Source organism: Cavia porcellus, unplaced genomic scaffold, assembly GCF_034190915.1.
Source record: "Cavia porcellus strain 051 isolate PalLab524CR breed Dunkin Hartley unplaced genomic scaffold, mCavPor4.1 scaffold_16, whole genome shotgun sequence".
In the NCBI taxonomy this organism is placed as follows: Eukaryota; Metazoa; Chordata; class Mammalia; order Rodentia; family Caviidae; genus Cavia; species Cavia porcellus.
The window spans coordinates 56530838-56553697 of NW_026947499.1; the positions used below are offsets into that span (position 1 = coordinate 56530838).

At 44.6% G+C, this 22860-nt stretch overlaps 1 protein-coding gene across 4 annotated transcripts in view; it reads left to right on the forward strand.

The window, feature by feature from the left end:
• Positions 1-3841, forward strand: part of CUNH16orf54 (chromosome unknown C16orf54 homolog) — a 30966-nt gene extending 27125 nt beyond the window's left edge. For 2 of the 4 annotated variants that reach the window (XM_013141860.3, XM_023560708.2), the window contains one exon: positions 1917-3841. In XM_013141860.3, the coding sequence (XP_012997314.1) occupies positions 1917-2591 (675 nt within the window). In that variant the 3' untranslated portion in view covers positions 2592-3841. Of the gene's footprint in view, positions 1-10; positions 1305-1916 lie in introns of those variants that run through there. The other 2 variants (XM_005007575.4, XM_013141859.2) reach the window with 2 other exon arrangements.
• Positions 3842-22860: the final 19019 nt, after the last annotated feature.

Below are 22860 nucleotides of genomic sequence, written 5' to 3' on the forward strand. Positions count from 1 at the left end.
CCACAGCCCCATCTGGCCCCTCCCTCCAAACCTCCAGACCAGTCAAACTGAATCAGGCTGTTCTTATGACTAACTTTGGAAGACACTAACACATCAATTTATTTTTACATTAAATGGCTGCCACTTTGCAAAGACAGATAAGAATATTGAGTTGTGTTGTGTACAGGGAGCTCACCAGCCAGTGTTTATATCTGTGCTCCCCTTGGTTTCACCACTCCTGCCATACATGCACACAGATAGACGTACACAGACTCTTGGACTGTGTGACTTTGGACACATCACCTCCCATTTTTAGACCATTCTTTCATCATCTGCCGATGTCAGTCACATGAGACAATCTCTGGAAAGTTCCTGGACTCCAGACATCAGTAGCCCCCATTGCCTTCTGCCCCAGGCTCCTCCAATTCCCAGCCCCAGGAGAAAGCAAGAGAGACAACGGAAGGGCAGATAGACAGGTCCAAGCCTGGTTTATACCTGGGACTCTTCCCACAGGCCACCATTTTTACTACCCGAGTGCCACTCACAGATCTTTTTTTTTTTTTTTTTTTTGTCTTCTTCCTTTTTATCAGTACCAGGGATCGAACTCATGACTGCCTGCTTGCAAGGCAGGCGCTTTTGCCGCTGAGCTAAATCCCCAGCCCCCTCACAGATCTTTTCTAACCAAAACTGCGGTTAAATGATCTGAAGACAAGGAAAACCTATGTGAATTAATTAGGAAGGCAGCTGGGCCAAGCAGGAGAGGTGTGGGACCCGATGACAAGTCAGGTTTGTGGAGGGGGTGACCTTCTCCACAGGCAGAGGCTGCACCGTGGAGGTCTGGGAAGCTAGAGGCCAGGGTCTCTGTATCCTCTTTCTTGGCCTCTGAGTAAATGTTGTGTGGGGTGAGACCAAGTTCATCAGTGCCACTGCCCATTCCGGCTCCACCTTACACAGGAAACGCCTCCTCACCCGCAGTGACCACATCCCCAAAGGTTGCCTAGGAAACACTCTGTGGGGCAGGAGGAGTTGGGGCAGTTGCCCTGCAACAGGTGGCAGCTTCCTTTCCGCTCTCATCTGACGCCAGCCCACTCTGTGCTACAGACACCCTCCTGCACATCCCAGCATGCACAGGGAGAGTGGCGCTGAGAAGGCACAGGAGCCCAGCCAACCCAAGGTGAGGTGGGGTGCAGGAGGCCCCTGTAGACGGAATAAGGGAGGCAGAGAGAGCTGACACAGAGACAGACCAGAGACTGGGCCGAGCTGGTGAGGCTGGGACAAGGCAGAGCTGGCACCTGAGACCCAACACCCCAGCAAATCCTGAGCTTGTACGTACAGAGGACAAGAGCACCTGCTGGCTCCTGGCAAGGGCAGAGGAGAACTGAGGGTCCAGCAGAGGTGGCCACGAAGGGCCACATTGGGAGGGGATTCAGGAGGCCATTTTCTCAGTTCTTCCCCCACCCCTACTTCCTCTCTGAACCAGAGCAGGATCTGAAGGGGCTTGGGCAGGAGAAAGGAGCCCTTAGGGACTTTACTCCTTTCTCTGAGGCATCCTGAAGTTTGGGAGGGAAATGCTCTCCCGTAAAGGGACTTCCGAGTGGACAGGAGGACCTGGCTGCCTGCTGAGGGAGGCTCTGCCTGTTCTCTTATCTCCTTTGTTTGCTCCAGCTCCAGCCCTTTCAGGGTCCCCTTTGTTGTCTATTTCCCCCTACCCACGCCCACCCCCAACCCTGCCTGCCCCAGGGATTGAACTCAGTACCATGCCCAGCCCTTTTTGGTTTTTATTTTGAGACAAAGTCCTGCCTCAGCCTCCCAGAGTACTCGGGCCACACTGGCCCCTCGGTCCCTTTTGGGCTTCCTTGGATACTTTTGTCTCTCTCCTCTCAGTGGTGCCTGCTCTACTTCATTTGTTTCCTCTCCTCACCCCTTGTGTCTCCCAGATGCCTTCAACTTCCACTCGACTCACCGGGCACATGGAGGGACCCCCTGCAACGGAGGCAACCTTCTGGCCCCCGCTTCCCTGCGGCCCCTGCATTCCCATCCTGCTGGCCCTGGCCTCCCTCGCTGCCTTCTTCATCCTAACGACAGCTGTGCTGGCTGAACGCTTGTTCCGCCGCTCTCTGCACCCTGACCCCAGCCACCGAGTGCCCACCCTGGTCTGGCGCCCCGGAGGAGAGCTGTGGATTGAGCCGGCAGGCACCGCCCGAGAGCGCTCTGAGGACTGGTATGGCTGTGAGGAGCCCTTGCTTACTGACAGGAGCCCAGACTTTCCTCCACCTGGGGGGACCTTGGAGGCCCGGGCCAGTGCCCCACCTGCCCCTTCAGCCCTGCACTCTTCCCCCAGCTCCTCGGTCCCCCAGGAGCACCCTAATATCCTAGCTCAAAGCACCTTCTGGGGGCCCCAGCCATGTGGGGAGAGACCTCCCACCACAGGCCTAGTGAGCTGGGTGGGGCCTGAGCTGAGGCCAGAGGCCACCCCAATGCTTGGGAGCGCCACAGCCTGGAGACCAAGGCCAGGGAGCCCTGAGCCTGACTGGAGCCTTCAGCCTCGGGTTACCCTGGAGCAGATCGCTGCATTCTGGAGGCGGGAAGGCCGGACCAGTGTGAGCTTCTGAATCCCCAGGGCCTCCAGTGGGACTGGCCTCCCAGAATGCCCTCTGGAAGGCACGGTGGCCCCAAAGCTGTCTCAGGGCAGATGCTCCTCCCAAGCCTCTCCAGTCTGAATTTTCCATTCTCCTATGCCTATAATAGTGAGCAGGCTTGAGTGTGGACAGAGCCTGTGTTCAAAGGATGCCCAGAAAGTGCCTCTCATTGTGCATCCATTGATCACCCACCATGACTCAGAGGGCTGGAGGTAAGGCCAAGGCTGGCCCAAAGGCTTGAAGTTTGCATTTCAGAATAAGAAGTCAAAGTAACAGACACACAGGAAATGGCATCAAACCAGCCCTTTCCCCTGTCAGTGGGTACCTGAGGTACCAAAGGGCCCAAAGAGGATGCTGAAGAGCAGCCTGGAAGCGGTGCTGATAGGTGACTGGTGTGTTGGCAGGAGACAACAGGAACCCAGCTTCCCAGAGCCACAGATCTTATCCCTTTGCTGACTTTCACTCCTGTCTCCCACCATGAGGTTATCCAAGAAAATACACACAAAGGCCAAGACCAGGCAAAGGAGCCTTTTATTACACTGACTGTGGCCTTCATCCCCAAATGGCAAGGAGGAACTGACCTGAGCTGGAGAGGCCCTGTCTCACCTGGTGTTGGGACTTAAAGCCAGAGAAGACCCACAGGCTCTGCACAGCCTCTCTCGGCTGCATCCATCCCAGCCTCCAGGGTCCCAGTGCTCCCTGTTGAGGGCCACCAGGCCAAGGAGAAGGAGTCTGAGCCAGCGTGGAAAAGGCTTGCCGTGGGCAAGAGCTGCTCCCAAAACCTGGCCTCTGGCCATTTTCCTTCCCCGCTTGCTGGAATAGTCCAAATAGGGGTGTTTATAATGATCCACCCCACTGAAATGGAGCCCCAAGTGCTAGTGGACTTACAGCAGAGGCCCCTTCCCTGACTCTACTCCTACTCCTGACCCTAGCCCTAATTCTAACCCTGGGGAGTGGGATCTTCCTAGGGGCTGATTTCCCAAACTTCCATCATGAATATCAGAATTTTTGACATATCAACTTATTACCTTTAGTATTACTTACTTTATATTTTTCTTTTTTATAAACTTTTTTTTTGTTTTTTTTCCATTTTTATCGGTACCGGGGATTGAACTCATGACCGCTTGCTTGCAAGGCAGGCGCTTATGCCGCTGAGCTAAACCCCCAGCCCTATATTTTTCTTTAAATTGACTATTTGCTTAATAAATTTATTGTAAAAGAAATCTTTTTGTGTCACTTCTACAAGTGGAAAAATCAGTACCACATGCATTAAATAGAAAATAAAACATGAAAATAAATACAATGTAGAAAAAGTTATTAGGTTTTAGGTTGTTGACTGTTGGTGGAATTGATCACAAAAGGTGCTTTGTAAAAATTTTTTCAGTGCTGGGGACGGAACCCAAGACTCAGAACCTGCTGATCCTACCTCTGAGCAACCATCCAGCCCTTGGCTCTTTGTTAAAAAGAGACTGGCACAGGAGTAATGTGGGCTCCTACTCCCAGCTACTCAGAAGGCTGAGGCAGGGAGATGGAAAATTTGAAGTCAGTCTGAACAAGGTAGCAAGACCCTTTCTCATAAAAAAATAAAAGGGATTGGGAGTGTAGCTCAGTGATTGAGCACTCCTGAGTTCAATCCCCAGTACTGGAAGGGGGAAGTGAAGGGAGATCAGCAATTTGGAAAAGTGTCAGACACTAGAACCAAACTGAGACCTTGTCCTGGAAACTCAAGGCAGAGAAAGCCCAGCAAGGGTGGTGACCCTGTGCTTCCTACTTAGGAGGCCTAGGACCGCCTGAGGTCCCACCCCACGCCCCAATCCCTTGCCTTCCCCTCTAGTCCCTTGGATGCAGGAAGTTGTGGACACAGCCAAGGAAGAGACAGTTTCCAGGCGGAGGGACTGAGAACCCAGCCCAGCTTCCTCCCTTTCCCCAAGTTACTCATCCAGCCTGCATCCAGCCACTTTCTCTGAGCCAGGAGGAGTCAGACCTAGCCTGAGTTTTGAGCTCAGTCTCTGTCTCGTGGCAGAGGCTGGAAAATGCACATAGGACTGAGACAAAACACAGACACAAAACTCACGTAAGGTAGAAACCAGGGTTCCTGGCCATCTCTGTCACCCATGAGCAGGTACCTGTTTCACTTCTCAGATGTTTCACCATCAGCTGACAGGGCTGTGCCTGGGGATTCTCCCCACAGGCAGCAAACAGTCCACTCCCACGGAAAGCAGAAGGCAGAGGCAGGAGCTCAGGGCTGAGGACGCTTCCTAGCCGGTGCCCTCTGTCTGCTCCGTCACCCACTTGCTTGGAGACTTTTTCATATTTTGAGGCCTAATTTTTTTTCTCTGACCAATAAAAGAGCTAGAAGACAAACAAGATGACCTTTTGGGACTTTTCCCCATGTAACGTTAGGAGGTACTATGAAATGAAAGATGGGCGGATAGATGGTTGGATGGGTGGGGATGGATGGGGATGCAGATGAGTGGATAGATCACATACATGAACACATGGAGCGATGCACATGATCTTCCTAAGACAGAAGCCAACTTGCTTCTCCAGAACCTACAGAGTCTCAAACCCAGAACATGATCTAAAAATAATAGAAGCCCAAATGAAGGGAGAATGCATAAGTAGATAGTTTTATCCTTTATCTATTTTAAAACTTTGCCAGGCAGGCACTTTTGCCACTGAGCTAAATCCCCAGTCCCTACTTCTGGACTTTTTGAAGAGAAGTCTCACTCTGTGGCCCTGGCTGGCCTTGGACTCATGGTGAACCTCCTGTCTCAGCCTCTTGAATGCTAGAATTTCAGGCGCAAGCTACTGTATCTAGATCTCTGCTGTATTTTAAACCTTCCCCTCCGTGCAGTGCTAGAGCTGAAACTCAGGACCTTGCACACATGCTAGACTGACTTATATCCTCAGCCTCTCCCTCTCATTTTTAATACTACTTCACTTCTTTTTCCCAGTGAGTTCTTTTTTGTTTTTAGGAATTTAAAACCGACTTACTGTCTGGTCCTTTACTGAATAACATTAATCTCTGGAGGTCTAGGGTGTGTGGGGTTTTTTTGTTTTGTTTTGTTTTGGTTTGGTTTGTTGTCCCCTGCGCCCCGCACCCCCCTCAGGGCCTCACACTTGCCAGGCAGGTGCTGTGCTGAGCTACATCCCAGCCCTAGGGTGTGCTTTGTTTTTGGTTTTGTTTGTTTGAAACAGAGTCTTATTGTGTTGCCCAGGCTGGCCTCAGTGCTGGGGTTATAGATCCATACCACATGCCTGCTGGGTCTCCTGCTATCATTCACAACGTATTGTGCCACTGTGTTTTGTAATTTGAAGCTGTGATTTCTGCTTCAGCAGGGCCTTAGCAATGGAAATCTATGGGGGCCTATGATTTAGATCTTTTTTCAATTAATTGTTTATTGGTACATTTTGCATATCATAAGGAATTTGTTCCTGTACATGATATATCTTGATTCTTTCTTTTTCTATTGCCCTACCCTCTCTTCAACTCTTCCTTCCCTCCCTTATTTATAAGCCATTGTTAAAATAAATAAATAAATAAATAAATGGCTGGGGATTTAGCTCAGTGCCGTAAGTGCCTGCCTGGCAAGCACAAGGTTGTGAGTTTGATCCCTGGTACCAAAAAAATAAATAAAAATAAAAGGCATTGTTTCAATTTTTCCTTCTTTTCCCTTCCTTCCTTTCCCTTCCCCTTCACTAATCCCCCTTCCCACTTGAATATTTCCTTCGTATTTCACAATATGATTTAACCTGACTGTCTCCCAAAGATCTGTGTGTTAAAGGCTTGTTCCCCAGTTCGTGATGTGAGAGATTTTGTTCCGCCACATGCTCCTAGCATAATGTTACCTCCCCTCAGGCAGCATGAACAACATAGTGAGACCCTGATTCCTCACCTAAATCATCATCATCATCTCTTTTTCCTTATAAGTTAACTATCTCAGGTATTTGTCATGGTAACAGAAAGCTGCTGGGTGATGTCTTTTCATAGATATTATGTGTTTGTTTCAAAAGGATGCTTCATGGGCCGGGCATTTAGCTCAAGCGCTTGCCTGGCAAGTGCAAGCTCATGAGTACTGATCTCCAGTACCAAAAATATAAAAAAAAAAAAAAAAACGATGCTTCAGGGATATTGCCAACTCTGGACCACGTTATTTGTTAATTTTATTTGGGCTAAGTTAGGCAAAGTTTTTGGTTTTGAATTCTGAGGGTGGAGGTCTTTTTATTGTCATCAGATCTTAGGGTGAGACAGACAAAATCATTTTGAGTGCTCTGGGCTAGAAGTCAGATGCTGTCCGTCTTTAAAGATCTGATCTTTCTCAGAGTGTCTCAGCTGGATTTTATTTGTTGTTTATTTGGTTTTCGAGACATGGTTTCACCATGCCATTCAAGCTGGCCTTGAATTCACTTTGTAGCTCAGGCCAGCCTCAAACTCATGCAGTCCTCCTACCTCAGCCTCCTGAGTGCTGGGATTACAGGCGTGTGCCACCACCAGCAGGGACTCCATTTTTAATCCCCTGGGGAAGGTCTTGTTTCTGATCTCTGAGGGGTTATAAAAGCAAGCCTCTTCTCTGAGACCATATGCCACATCCTCCCAGAAGCTCATATAGCTCCATTTCCTCTCTGTTTGTGCCTTCGGGGATTCCCCTTACTTTTTTTTTTTTTTTTCAGTGTTGGGGGTTGAACTCAGGACCCTTGCCCTGAGTTATATCCTTAGCCCCCTTCTTAGCTAAGGTCCAGAGGCTCAGCTTGAATGCTCCTGCCTCGGCCTCTTAGAGTACTCTTAGAGTACTAAGATTACGGGTTTGTGCCACCATACCCAGCTCTCCTTACCTTTCAAGATTTCTTGTTTACTTTTATGCCATACTTGTAGATGTTTCATGGTGGGGATATATATGTCAGAGAGAGAGAGAGAGAGAGAGAGAGAGAGAGAGAGAGAGAGAGAGAACTATTTCCTTATACAAACAAGCTTCCAATTTCTCCCATCATGTGTTGGAGTAGGCACAAGCTTGTAGTCCCAGACCCCAGGAAGCTGAGGAAAAGGAATCACTGGAGCCCAGGATTTCAAGACCAGCTGGGCAACATAGTGAGCGTTTGTCTCAAAATAAACAATCAGATATTTCTCCCTCTCTAAAATAACCAGTCAACTACCAATTGATCTTCTATACCTCATCTATACCGTCACGGTCCCTGGCCTCCTTCAGAGCCAATCTTCTGGATGGAGCTGTCTCTTCTCAACGGTTTCTCAACTGCCTGTAACTCTGCAACTAGCTGTTGGCTTCCACACACTTTCAGAATTTACAGAAACTGCTTTTTCCAAAATTGCCACCAAAATCATGATTTTAAAGGGTATTTCTAAACCTCCTTCAGGAAGCATTACCATTACATATTTTTTACCATTGCATATTTTGATTCCCTTCTTTGTGTGTGTGGTTTTTTGTTGTTGTTGTTTTGTTGAGACAAGGTCTTACTATGTAGTACAGATTGGCTTTGAAGTCACTATGTAGCCTAGGATGACCTTGAACTAATAGTGATCCTCCTGCCTCAGCCTCCTGAGTACTGCAATTATAGTTGTATGACACCATACCCAGCTTGAGTCCCTCCTTGAAACTTTCTCTTTCCTCAGCCTCTATGACCAACACAAACCTAATTTCCTCCCTTCCCCCCCTCCCTTCCCCTTTCCTTCCCTTTCCATTCCTTCCCTTCTCTCCTCACTACCTTGTGGGCCACCTTCTCAGAGGTTAGCCTTGATGGCATTTGTGCTTGCTCCCCTCACTCTTCCTGAGCAACCTCACCTGTGCCTTCTGTCTCTCACACCCTAGTGACTCCCAAGTCTCTGTCTACAGGCCCATTCTTCTGAAGGAACAGCAGCACCATTTGAAAATGTGCTCATGGCCACTCAGAAGGAAAGCTACATTTCCCACATTTTTTTTGGTAGCCAAGAATGGCCATGTCACTTGTTTGATCTTTCTCCTACCTGGCTGAGGTCAAAGGACCCTGCGTCTCTGTGAGCCACCCACCAACCCAAGCTGCCTACTCCCTCATCACTGCATCAGAGAGAACTCAAGTAAGAACTCACATTATCTCATGTAAGTCACGGTCACTCTGTGTCTTGGTAACACAAAACTAAACATGAATATTTTCTCCCCGCCCTCTCCCTCTTCCTTCCTCTCCTCTGTCTCTCTCTTCTTCCATACCTCCTGGACCCTGGCTGTTACTCCATGGCTCCTGAATTGCACCTGTGTGTCTCCATTTTCCCATTGTACCAGAACTAAACTTGCTAAGCATAATTAGGATTTCCAACTCCTCACAATTCCAACAAATATTCTCCTTCTTTTAACAACAAAGCAGCCAAAATTTTTTTAAAAAGCTACCAACTGCTCAGACCAAAGGTGCTTAAATTCTCTGACTAGTATCAGGGCCCTGGCCGAGGAACACTGCTCTGCTCAGAGGTACCACGACAGAACAAAACACAGATAAAATACATGTGCTACAGTTACAAAGAGCACCAGGATGGTCAAAGCCCAACACCAGGCTAAGCTCACGAGGCACGGCGTCTTTGGCTTTTATTAGGTGCACAACTTGATCAGGGTGGGGTGCTGGTGGGCTGCAAGAAGCACTGGGGACAAACTGCTGATGCAGTCAAGGTTCAAGAATTGAGAAATGACACGTTTTTGGGAAATCACACAGTAACAGATCTTGTTGCTGGTAACCTGGCTGTCTGCTAAGTGGGTTACTGAGCTAGATGCAATTTGCACGAGTCACATCCTCAGCTGCCACATTATCTTGCTTTGAGTCATCAGAACTGGTGACTGGCTGTCTGCTGGCCTCAGCTCTGGAAATTGGCTGAAAGATTAATCTGTCCTTAAGCCAGCATGGATCTTGCCACAAGCCATGCAGGGCTAGGACACACTCTCAATTTATTTTACGCTAATTTTTAAATATCAGTTACTGCCTACCCTGTATGGAGTCAGGCTGGTCCTCAGCAACCTGTGATGTTCCAAAGCTTTTGAAGTTTGTTTTCATGTTGAAGCTGATGTTCCAAAGCTCTTGAAGTTTGTTTTCTACTTGGGGTAGAATCCCAGGAATGCTCTACCCCCAGGTTACATCTATAGCTCTTGTAAAAAATTATTTTGAGGCAAGGTCTTGCTAAGCCACTAAGTTGTCCAGAATTTACTCTTCTGCCTCAGCTGCTTGGGTAGCTGGGATTACAGGTGTGTATCATTATATTCTGCTGAGGTCTAGGAGCTTTTATTAGGATTCCTAACCCACCAGGGAAAAAAATGATCTTGCCTATTATACCTCCCCTGATATATTAAACTCCTCTACAGGAATCTTGGAAATAAAAGCCTAAATTATGTACTTTTCTGTTTAAAACCCAACAGTGATTTCTTATCAACTGTAGGCCCATAACCTTAACAGGACTCACCAAAGCACTTGCCACCGGTTTGACTGATTGTTTAACTGACATGAAACAGGGTCTCACTATATTTTCAAAGCTGGTCTTGAACTCCTGGGCTCAGGTGATTCTCTTGCTTCAGCCACTAGAGGAGCTATGACCACACCTCTGTGCCACCACACCCTGCTTGCTACTTACTACCTGACTCCAAGTCATCTCTATAGTGGATCAAGATGCTCCTCCAGACTTCCATCCCCAGATTATTCAGTGCAACACTGATCAGGTGCTGCTGGGAAGGGAAGGGACTTTAAAATCAGGCATTTATCCTTGATTATCTAGTCACGTAAGCCTTTAAAATCAGAGACTTAGCCATCTTGAGGGCACACTCTGGCAACTCAGCACGCTGGGAGGCTGAGGCAGAAAGATCACTAGTTTAAGTCTAGCCTGGGCAACTTAGTGACTTAGCAAGATCCTGTCTGTTACGCTGTATATTAGATGGGCTCCCAAAGCTTCACGTGCTCAACGGGTGGGGCTTTGCGAGGCAACTATGTCACAGGAGTGTGATACTCATGAAACATGCTATGGGTGAACTTCTGACCTACAGAACTGGGAAGCAGGAGCCAGGTGTGGTAGTGCACTCCTGTAATCCCAGCACTCAGAAGGCTGAGGCAGCAGAATCGTTGCAAGTTCGAGGCCAGCCTGGGTTATAAAGTGAGTTTAAGACTTGTCTGAACTGCATAGTGAGACCCTGTCTCAAAAAGACAAAAAACAAAAACACCTGAAGCAATAACAGCACTGTGTTAGGAACTGAGTTTTCAGTGTTTGTTATCACCACAGAAAATGAATAAATAAAACTGGCCTCACCTTCAGCCTTGTGCACTCCGGCCAGACCAGCTTTCTCTTCCCATTCAGATCTCCTTACCTGTGTGATTCCTGCTAGATCACCCTCTCCCTGCTTCCCTCTACTTTGCCATGGTCAGCTCTGACCCTACAGGTCCCCCAAGCCACGTGCTCGCTTGGGAGACTTTCCCCAGAGGCAGAGCTGTGAGAGACTGAGAAAGCCCGGTGCAGGTCTCCTGTCTTAGGGAAGCTGCAGGTGGCAAAAGGCAGGGCAGGGCAGGAGTGACACCGACACCCGGTCAACCATGTGGAGAGCCCCGCACACTGGGCTCCACGGCATGGTGCTTGAGGCTGTATAACATTCCAAGCTACCTCCCAGCCCTGCACAGTCTTCTGGACACTTTCTCCAAGACAGGGATCAAATGGATCACAGCCATGCACAGAAGCACTCACAGTTCCGTGGGGATTTGAGGAATGAGAGAAAGAAAGGAGAAATGTGAGCATTCGAGTATTCTAGGTCAAAAGGGATTTGTGTCAAACAAAATCAACACCGTGCCAACAAGAAGAGCAGGAAGTAGGAGCGATGACCAAGAGTAAACAGTGAGCCATGACGCGGGCCTGCTGGGGGAGTCCAGGTGGGTAGACAGATAGACAGTGATGGTTTTTCTGGTGCTGTAATCTTGGCACTGCCCTCAGCTGATGTGTGGACATGTGTGCATGTATGCATCCAGAGCCCAGTCAGGTGGGGGTGTATCGGTGCATTGGAGGCCCTCCCTATAGATTGTATCTCAGGGGTTTTTTCTGTCACTGTTTTAATATTAAAAATACATTTTTTAACAAAGAAAAAGCATAAAGCATTTAATATCTTAATATGATAATCAAATCTAACCAAATCAATAATCACATTAAATATAAAATGTATAGGACATAAAAAGAAATAAGATATCCAAGGCCTGGCTTGGCATGCACACCTGTAATCTCAGCACTCAGGAAACTGAGGCGAGAGCATTATGGCAAGTTCAAGGCCAGCCTGGGCTCCGTAGTGAATTCAAGGCCAGCCTGGACTGCATAGTGAGACTCTGACTCAAAACAAGATTAATAAATAAAAAATAAAAGACATCCAAATCGGAAAAGAAAATTATATACGCAAACAACTTGATTTTGTATATGGAAACTCCTAAGGAATTCACAAAATATCAGAAATAATGTTGGTCCAACAAAGTTGACTAGATATATGATCAAATATGTTCAACATCAGTCACTAGGGAAATGGGAAATATAAATCAAAGCCACAATGAGATACCACTTTATACCCACTAGCATGAGTATACTAAAGGCAACAGACAGTAACAAGTGTTGACAAGGATGTGGAGAAACAGGAACTCCTAAACATTGTTGGTGGAATAGTTTTTTAAAAAGCAGTTCTGGCTGGTTGTGATGGCACATGCCTATAATCCCAGCACTCAAGAGGCTGAGGCAGGAGAATTGCCAAAAGTTTGGAGTCAACTTAGCCTCCATAGGAGCAGGCTAAATGACATATATAGTGATATCCTGCCTCAAAACCAAACAGTAGTTTTGATGTTCCTCAAAAAGTTAAACATGAATTTTAAATTATATTCCTAGATATGCACCAGTGAGAGATTGAAAATATATATCCATACAGAAATCATCTATCAGAATTGTCTAGCAAAAAAAAAAAAAGAATTGTCATAGCAGCAGTATTTATAAAACCCCAAAAGAGAAACAATGGCTATATCTATCAACTAACCAAAAGGCATCTGTCCATACAATGAAATACTATTCAGCCATTAACAGCAATGAGGACTGGACAAATGCTACCAGAGTGATCTATGACAGAAGCCAGACACAAAAGGCTATCTATTGCTAGTTGTATCCAAAATAAGTAAATTTTTAGGGTCAGAAAGTATAACAACAGTTGCTAGTAGCTGAGGTTGGGGATATGAATAGTACTGCCAATGTGTTACAGAGATTTCATGATTAAAATATCCTGACTTTACACAGCAATGATGGCTGCACAATTCTACAATGATACTAGAACCACCCAAGTGAATGGTTTAAAGGGGTGAATTTCATCATGCATAAATTATATCTCACTTCAAAATTGCATCTCCTGGTGGCCAGGGCTTTAGTTCAGTGTCGTAAAGTGCCTGCTTGGCAAATGTGTGGTCGTGAGTTCAATCTCCAGCACCAAAAAAAAAAAAAAAAAAATTGCATCTCCTCATGAGGATACTAGATCTATTATTTAGAGAAGGACTAGGAATAAAAATATAACTAACAAATATAAAGAAAAAGTTAAATAAAATTGTAAAGGACATAAGAAGAAACAAAGAAAAGGGTGAGGTAACCTTTGTCTCTTCTGTGAGGAGGTCAATAGTACAGTAAGCCCTAAAGATCAGTTGGTGAGGTGGCTTCAGGGCAGGGGATGTGACCCCGAGGGCTGCACTAGCTGCTGGCGGAGGAGGAGGGGCCTGGTCTCAGGCCTCAGCCACCAGCCAGCCAATCAGTGAATAATTGGTTTCCTCGGGCCAGGAGAATGAATGGAAATTATTTTACTCTCTTTGTCTTTCACTGACATTACTGATAACTAAATTAGTGAATAAAAAAGAGAAAAGGGAATAAATTGACTGGATCAGGAAATTTGTAGGTGGGACTTTTCATCCCCTCATAATTAGCATATGCAGCATCACCCAACCCCCCATTTCATACCCTGTCTCCTCCAAGGCAGTGTTCAGCCAGTAGAATTAATTCAGTTGGAATAAAGTAGGCAAGACTTGCTCTGACCTTTGAGAGCTTCCATCCAGTTAGGTCATTGATAGGATTATTTCTAGAAGATGAAAAATATTCCCAAAAGATGAGGAATATATCCCACTTTACATGTTCCATTTTTGTACCTTGAACAACTATTTGTAAAACGACAACATCAACTAGTGATTTCTTACTCTTTTTTTTCTCTGAATGTATGTACTATTTCTACCTATTTTTTGTTTTGTTTATTCTTTCTATAAATAAAAAAATGAGGAATATAAATCAAAAGAAGCCTTTATTCTGGGAACACGGAGAGAGAAGACTGGCACGCCTGCCGCTGAAATCTGGCGATCTCTCTCACGCGGACACGTGGCGTGGGGGAATATAAGTAGCCTAAGCTTAGAGCAGTGTCATAAGGCCATTAGAAATGCACAGGTATTTCATTGGCACACGTTTGGTGCCAGGGACAGATTCCGATATATGGTAAATCTCTAGGGGCAGGGGAGACAGGAGCTCCCTAATTCTGGCTGAGGCTTTTTCTGGCTACAGTGTCCCGTCTGGGTCAACAACCCTTTCAGTCATTACTATCCAACAACATAAGAATACATTAACTACATCCCTCTCCCTAAAAATCTCCAGTATCAGTGAATTCCCTTTCTGGGTTATGACACACTGAGAAAAGTAAAGCAGTCTGTACAAAAAGTAAAAATTAAGATTTTTGGAGTTTTTAATGAGATTAAGGGGGTATTATTGTTCTTATTATTTAATGTGGGAAGCATTAAGAAAGGAGTATCATTCCTTATATATTGCTATGTTATTTCAACAAAGAAGCTTCATTGTACTTTGGTTAACAAACATCTAGCCAGGTGCTGGTGTGTCAGCTTAACCCTGTAGTCCCAGCACTCAGGAAGCTGAAATGAGAGGACCACCACAAGTTTGAGGACAGCCTGGGTTACATAGTGAGTTCATTCCAGTCTAAAACTAGATAGAGAGACCCTGTCTCAAAAACAGAAAAATCTAGCCAGACCTAGTAGCACATCCAGCACTCGGGGAAGCTGAAGCAGAAAGATCACACGTTTGAGCCCAGTCTGGGAAAGTCAGTGACTTGGTGAGACTCTGTCTGTCTCAAAATAAAAAGGAAAACTGGGTGTGTCAGCCCATACCTGTAGTCCCAGCTTTTGGGAGGCAGAGGCAAGAGGTTCACCACAAGTTCAAGGCCAGACTGGTCTGCACAGTGAGTTCAAGGCAGAACTATGTAGTTCAAGGCTGAACTATGTAGTCAGATGTTTCAAAAAGCAAAAAAACCAAACCAAACCAAACCAAATGAAAACAAAACAAAACAAGCTAACCTAAATAAATAGTTAAAAAAAAAAGTGAGGGGGTGCAACTGTGAGCTCAGTGAGTTCAATCCCCAGTGTAAAAAAAAAATCCAAATTAGGGTAAAATGTGGCTTGGTGTACAATGCTCACCTTGCACACACCACACAAACCAAATATGCAAGAACATGGCACTTCCAGAAGAACATGGCAGATAGATAACAGCAGATACAGAGGCTCTCTGACATAGCCAGCTTACATTCCAGGAATGGTGTGGTGTGAGGAGTCCTAAGCAAGGGGAGATATACCCTGCCAACCCAGGAATGAACTAAGCTGAGAGAAACCAACTGGAAATGCAATCCCGGTGCTATAACCGGAACACATAAAACCTCAGCACGGAAGCCTGAACCCACGCCTCTGGAAGCCGCAATTTGAATTTCCTGCTGTTGCTGCTGCTTCTGAATTGGCACAGCAGGGAGAGAGACGTGAAACCTCTGAGAGCAGGAATTGTGAACAGAGTTGAGAGTGGGACTGGCGGAGAACCTTGCATTGATCTGAGGTGAGTGAGAAGAACATGGACCTTTCCATAGATTAGGAGGCTCTAAGCAGAGGACATTCTGGGACCAGGCAGACTAGCCGGAACAGGATGCTGCAGTGACTTTATTTTTTTTTAAATAATCTTTTTTTTTGGGGGGGGGGTCTTTTTCATTTTTATAGGTACCAGGGATCGAACTCACGACTGGCTGCTTGCAAGGCAGGCGCTTATGCCACTGAGCTAAATCCCCAGCCCCTGCTGCAGTGACTTTAGTCACATATTCCCCTCTCAAGTGGGATTGGTGCAGAGCACTTGGCCTGGGTGATGCCACTGACCTAAGACCCAGTAGGCTAACCCAAACCAGGTCTCAGCGCCTGGAGGTGCACCCTAGCAGTGAAGCCTTTGGTAGGTTGATCTGGAGGGGTGGGACAAGCAGAGGCTGCCCAGGTCTGTGTCTCCCTAGTATACTGCAGTGGGCGGGAACACCCAGCTGGCAGATTCAAACAAACTGTAACAGACAAAGAGAAAAAAAAAAAAAAAAACTGGGCCTCCTACAGATGCTTGTATGGAAGGAACAAAAAGTATGGAGAAAGAGAGCAACAAGAAAGGGTCCTCAGTCCCCAATCCTGAGAACACGGATGCAGGAAGGGTAAATGCAAAAGAGAATGAAGACAGAAAACATGCAATATCAGACACGGCACCTATAGACATAAAGCGGTATCTCCGGAGCCTCATAGACGAGTTAAAAAATGAAGTATTTAATGAAATAAAGCAAGAAATAAGTAAAATAGTTAGAGAAATGCTAAGCACCGCCCAAGAAAAAAACAGATGGTGGAATGGAAGAACAGAAAAAAGGGGAGAACTGTTTGATGGAGAAAATAGAGAAAACATAGAATATGTGAAGCAGGTTCAAAGAGATTACCAGGAAACTAAAAACTCTATTGAAAGCTGGCATAACAGCATGAAAGAAACTAAGGATAGATTATCAGAACTGGAGGACAGATTTGTAAGGTGGGAGCATGAAATGAAAAACTTCTTAAAAATAACAAGAAAACAAACAGCAATAATACAAAGACTAGAAGATAAGAGGATCTATAACTTAAGAATTAAGAACATAAAAGAAGAAGTAGGGACTCAAACTAATGAATTACAAAAGCTATTCACAGAAATAATCCAGGAGAATTTCCCTAATTTAGCAAAAGGTAAAGATACTCAGATGTATGAGGCATACAGGACCCCAGCCACCTACAACCCAAACAGAGCTACACCCAGGCATATAATAATCAAAATTCCAAAAATCCAATATAAGAACAGAATATTAAAAGCCATCAAAGACAAGAAACAGATCACTTACAAGGGAACACCCATCAGAATTACAGCAGACTTCTCGGCACAAACCATCAAATCACGAAGAGCATGGGGGGAAATAATTCAAGCTTTGAAAGATAGTAACCTCCAGCCAAGATTGATATGTCCTGCACAACTGTCCCTAGAAATTGATGGAAAAACAAGGTGCTTCCAGGATAAAGAGGAACTAGGGGAATTTGCAACCACCAATTCAACTCTACAGAGAATACTGCAGGACATTCTAAAAAAAGAAAAATACCAAGATCAGTGGCAGAGAGGCCACAATGAATGGAGCAGAAAGCGAAATGAAGAGGACAAACTGACAACTAGTGACAGAAAAAGAGCTCAACAAAAATGAGGCAGAGAAGGTTGGATGGTAGGAACAGCGATTTTGGAGAAAACAAGACATCGTAATAGGTAGTGCTGATTTAATATTCTCTTGTTTTGAAGTCCCATCAAGCTTTTGCTCTTCTGTCTCCATCGGTTTTAATGTATTGTATCTTATTAGATTTTATTATATGTGATAATATAAACAAAAACTTTTATAGACAAGGAGATTATACAGAAACCATTGTTCATTTTCTGTTAGTTGATTCTAAATACCCTGTAATACTGTCATTCTCTTGAATGGTTTTACATTGTCTTGATATGTTTGATGCTACAGTATACGAAGTTATACCCAAAGATTTTAAGGAAAGAGACACAATGGTAACTACTATTATGTCAAGATTATCTTGTGGTAAAACACTATTTTGCTTAAATGGCTATGTTTTGACCTGCGCTGTTTTGTTGTTATGCCCTCTTTTTTATCTCAATCTCCATTTTATTATCTACTTTTTCATTTTTATCCTTTTAATTAAGGGAAAAATAAATAAAAAATAGGATATATTACAGTAACCCACTTTGATTTCCTATTAACTTGATTTGAAACTCTGTATTGCTCTCACCATCTTGTTTTGACTGATTTTCCTCTATTCTGTTATGCTTGATAGTACCAAGTTTGAAAGTATAGGCAACAACTATGAAGACAATAAGATTCATTGTGACGCCCATTCTGGTTGACTATTATCTTCTTTTGAAGTCCTCTAATGTCTCCAATGTTTTGGTTTTATTGGTCTTATTCTTTACTGTTTTGTTCAATTTTATTATAACTGATGATATAGGCAATGCTTTTTAAGATAACAAGAGGCATTATGGTAACCATTGTTGATCACCTTGTATTTTGTTTTCACATTATGTATTATGTCCATCCTTTTGAGTTGACTGACTCTGTCCTGGTATGTCACATTGGTTTTACTTTCTTCAAAAAAAAAGTAATAAGAACTGTGGGAGTAATAAAACCCAAAATGTGTGATTGTCATTGTACAAAAGAAAGGAAAAGAAAGTTCTCTAAAAGATATAACTGCATATATATTTAAGTGTATAAGATAGATAACCATATTACTGAGTTTTGTTGGATCATTGAACAAAACTGTTTGCCGTCTCACTGTTTGAAAGTCCCCTCTATATGCTTTAATTTTGTAACTTCAACAACTATTTCTAAGATGACAATATGTAATTAACTAGTGATTTCCTACTGTTTATTTTTCTGAAATTCTGTAAAACTTGTACCCCTTTTCTGTTTTTTTTTCTTTAAATAAAATTTAAAAAAAGAAAGAAAGAAAGATAATAATCTCCAGCCAAGATTGATATATCCTGCACAACTATCCCTGGAAATTGATGGAAAAACAAGGTGCTTTCAGGATAAAGAGAACTGGGGGAATTTGCAACCACCAATTCAACTCTACAGAGAATACTGCAGGACATTCTAAAAAAAGAAAAATACCAAGATCAGTGGCAGAGAGGCCACAATGAATGGAGCAGAAAGCAAAATGAAGAAGACAAACTGACAACTAATGACAGAAAAAGAGCTCAACAGAAATGAGCAGAGAAGGCTGGAGGGTAGGAACAGCTATTTTGTAGAAAACAAGACATCATAATAGCTAGTGCTGATTTAGTATCATCTTGTTTTAAAGTCCCATCAAGCTTTTGTTCTTCTGTCTCCATTGGTCTTAACATGTTGTATCTTATTAGATTTTATTATATGTTATAATATAAACAAAAACTTTTATAGACAAGGAGATTATACAGAAACCATTGTTCATTGTCTGATGGTTGGTTCTAAATACCCTGTAATACTGTCATTTTCTTGAATGGTTTTACATTGTCTTGATATGTTTGGTGCTACAGTACACAAAATTATACTCAAAGATTTCAAGGAAAGAGATACCATGATAACTACTTTTATGTTGGAATATCTTGTGGTGAAACACTATTTTGCTTAAATGGCTATGTTCTGACCTGTGCTGTTTTGTTGTTATGCCCTCTTTTATCTCAATCTCCTTTTTTTATTATTTACTTTTTTATTTTTGTCTTTTTAATTAAGGGAAAAATAAATTAAAAATGTGATATATTATAGTAACTCTGTTTGATTTCCTATTAACTTGATTTGAAACCCTGTATTGCTTTCACCATCTTGTTTTGACTGATGTTCCTCTATTCTGTTTTGATTAATAGTATAGGCAACAGTATAGGCAACAACTGTGAAGATAATAAGATTCATTACAACACCCATTCTGGTTGACTATTATCTTCTTTTGAAGTCCTCTAATGTCTCCAATGTTTTGGTTTTATTCTTTACTGTTTTGTTCAATTTTATTATAACTGATGATATAGGCAATTCTTTTTAGGATAGCAAGAGGCAGTATGGTAACCATTGTTGATCACCTTGTATTTTGTTTTTACATTATGTATTATGTCCATCCTTTTGATTTGACTGACTCTGTTCTGTTCTGTCACATTTGGTTTTACTCTCTTCAAAAAAAAGTAGTAAGAACTGTGGGAGCAATAAAACCCAAAATGTGTAATTGTCATTGTACAAAAGAAAGGAAAAGAAAGTGCTCTAAAGGATATAACTGCATGTATATTTAAGTGTATAAGATAGATAACCATATTACTGAGTTTTGTTGGATCATTGAACAAAACTGTTTGCAGTCTCACTGTTTGAAAGTCCACTTTATATGCTTTAATTTTGTAACTTGAACAACTATTTTAAGATGGCAATATGTAGTCTATTAACTAGTGATTTCCTACTGTTTATTTTTTCTGAAATTCTTTATAACTTGTACCCTTTTTCTGTTTTTTTTTTTTCTTTTTCTCCTTAAATAAAATTAAAAAAAAAAAAAGAAGAACATGGCTTGCAGGATAGCTCCTTGGGGGGCTGTGTAGGGCTCCTAAATCTCTTAGCTGAAGAACGGAAGGGAGGAAAGAGATTATTCAGGGACCCACCAAACTGCAGATTCCTTTGCACTGCCCATTCCCGAGGCATATGGTGCTGGAGACTCGGGATGTGAGGAAGGCCACACTGCTGCAGTCAGGAAAGCCCACACCACCTAGTGCAAGTCTGCTGTGTGCAGAGACTGCAAAGATGCTACAGCCTCATGCATAGGTTTTTGTCAGTACTGATAGTTTGGTGTTAAAATGCTGAGCGGCTCAGGACCACAGAAAGCAGGGCTTAAATATTACTAACTGCCAAAATGGTCTATTGCTCAAGAAGTCACTGGAAGGGAACGCATAGGCAGGCCTGAAACATTTATAGAATTTTATCTATTCTATGTCTTGGAGGTTAGGGACACAGTAATGTGTCCGCAGCACAATACAGTATCACAGTGGGAGTCTTTAAAAATCCAGAATTAAATTGTTTTCCAAAACAGTCAGGTTTTGCTGCAAATGTTTTGCTGCTTTTAAACACTTTAATCCATCCTGGGCTGTGTGGCCCGCGGCGGAGACTCACACGCCCTGGGCGATTCATTCACTAATACCATCATTAGGTTTGACCTCGCACTGTCCTTGATCCTCAGACCGAGCACCTGAGCTCTGGGCTTCTGCAGCATCACTGGTGGGCTGGGGAAGGGGGAAGTAGAGAAATGGAAAAGGAGGCAGAACTGGGTGGGCAAGATAGGTGAGGGGCAGGAGGGCAGCCAGAAGTAGGGGTGGCTTTGATGGTGGCCAGGCAGGCCAGTAGATAAGAAGGTGGACAGTGAGAAGCTGAGTGGACAGTCAAGGTCAGTGGGTATGCAATGGGTGTGTGTGTGCCAGAGAGAGAATCTGAGGCCCCAGTGAATCTGGAGCTCACAGAGCTTTGAAAAGGTTGTGGGTTTTTTTGTTTTCTGGTTTTTGGGTGGGGAGGAGTCCTCACTATGTAGTCCAGGCTGGCTTCAAATTTGCCACAGTCTTTCTGTCTCAGCCTAGATCTCCAGTGCTGGGTTTGCAGGCATAAGCCACCACACTGGGGTTAAAGTCATTGAACTACCTTAGACAGCTAATGAGGATCTGATGACAGGATTCAGCTGGAAAAATGGGTGGAACAATTTAGATGGTGGTTTTCAGACTCCTCCTTAGCTTTCTTCTTGACCGGATGCTATACTTGGTATTCCCGGCCATCGAGGCTGTGGTTTTGGAGTCCCCAAAGGGGGGAGCGAAGGCAGGAGCGGGAAGGAAAGGAGGGCGGCGTGGCCGCAGTGCCCCCTGGTGCTCATGAGGGGGTATTTCCTTAGTTTTTTCTATTGTCTCTTTCCCACCTCCACCCAAAGGCACTCTAGAACAGCATCTAGATGTTTTTTTATTTATTGTTTTATATCCCACATCTAGAATACTGCCTGGCAGTATTCTAGCCTGAGCAAAAGAGTCAATAGACTCTTTTGCATGAGTGAGTTACACATTTCAAGCCCTGCCTCACCAATGGTCTGTGGTGTGACCTTGAGAAGCTCTCTTGACTTCATAAAGCTTCAGTTTCCTTGGCCACAAGATTAGACACCAACTGAGCACCAGGATGTGCACCGCTGCCCAGGACCCTCAGTCACCACTTGCTTTTATGTATCCACGAGCTGCATGGATGCATCATATGCTTATAGCAGCCACCACTTTCCTTTGGCAAACTGATGCGATGGGTACATTTGTCAAATGGGCTTATGGTGAACATGAGGCAACCCAAGGAAAAGAGCCAAGCCCAGCACCAGGCTGGCTAGGCAAGGAGGAAGTGTGGTCCCCTGGATGGGAGAGCACCAGGGGAGCAGAGGACTCTCCACAGCCACACTCAATTCGTCCCCTTCCTGGAACCTATTGGGCCCCTCTGCTGGGGCCTCAGCAGCCCCATGTGTCCTGGTGCACTCCTTTATCTCCCAACCCATGTGCGAGCCTTCCTGAATGGCCTTGTCCTGGCTCCTGGCAGCCACACTGGCCCCGAGACACATCTTCCTGCAGTTGGCTGGATCTAAACTACAAATAAGCTTATCTCATTTCCCAGCTCGAATCTGATTGCTCTTGGGACACAGTCCAAACCCTGAATGACCTACCATTTTGTGGTCTGGAGCCAGCCCAGTCCCAGCTAGCTTTCCTTCCCCAAAGCCAGCATCAAATCTTACAGCACACAGTCGAGCCTTTTCCTGCCAGGGGCCTGCACCTGTGTTCCCCTCTGCCTGACACTCCGCCTACAGCCGGAGGACATGTGTTGCTCTTGCCTGCGAGGATCCATTTCCCTTTCCTCTGCTGATGAAATTCCCTCCCCAGCTCTCATTTGTGGTGGTTCCTGTAAGGGCAGATCCATTTCTGGGTTCAAGGGTGAGTTTAAGATGCAGCTTGGAAGATTTCTCTTTTTCCATTTCTTACTGCAGTGCAGAGGGTACAGCATGTATCCTGCAGGTGGCTCCAGCTGGGTTCCCTTTGTCTTCTGCCAGCTTTGTCCATTTATCTTTCCACCTGGGTTCCGTGGGCACCTGAGTTTGGAACTCACACTTCATGCCTGTGACTCTCCAGCTGATTTTGCTTTCCAGTTTTCAGATCACCCCTGGAGCCAGCTTTCCTGCCTTCATGCTGGCAGCACCCTCATTTTAAGCAGACTCAGTTCTCCTCCTTTGGGAGTGAGGAGCTGGGGCTCACAGGCCTAAGCTCACTGGGCCAGGGATGGCCTTGTCACTGAGTGTTCTAGGGGAAGAACAG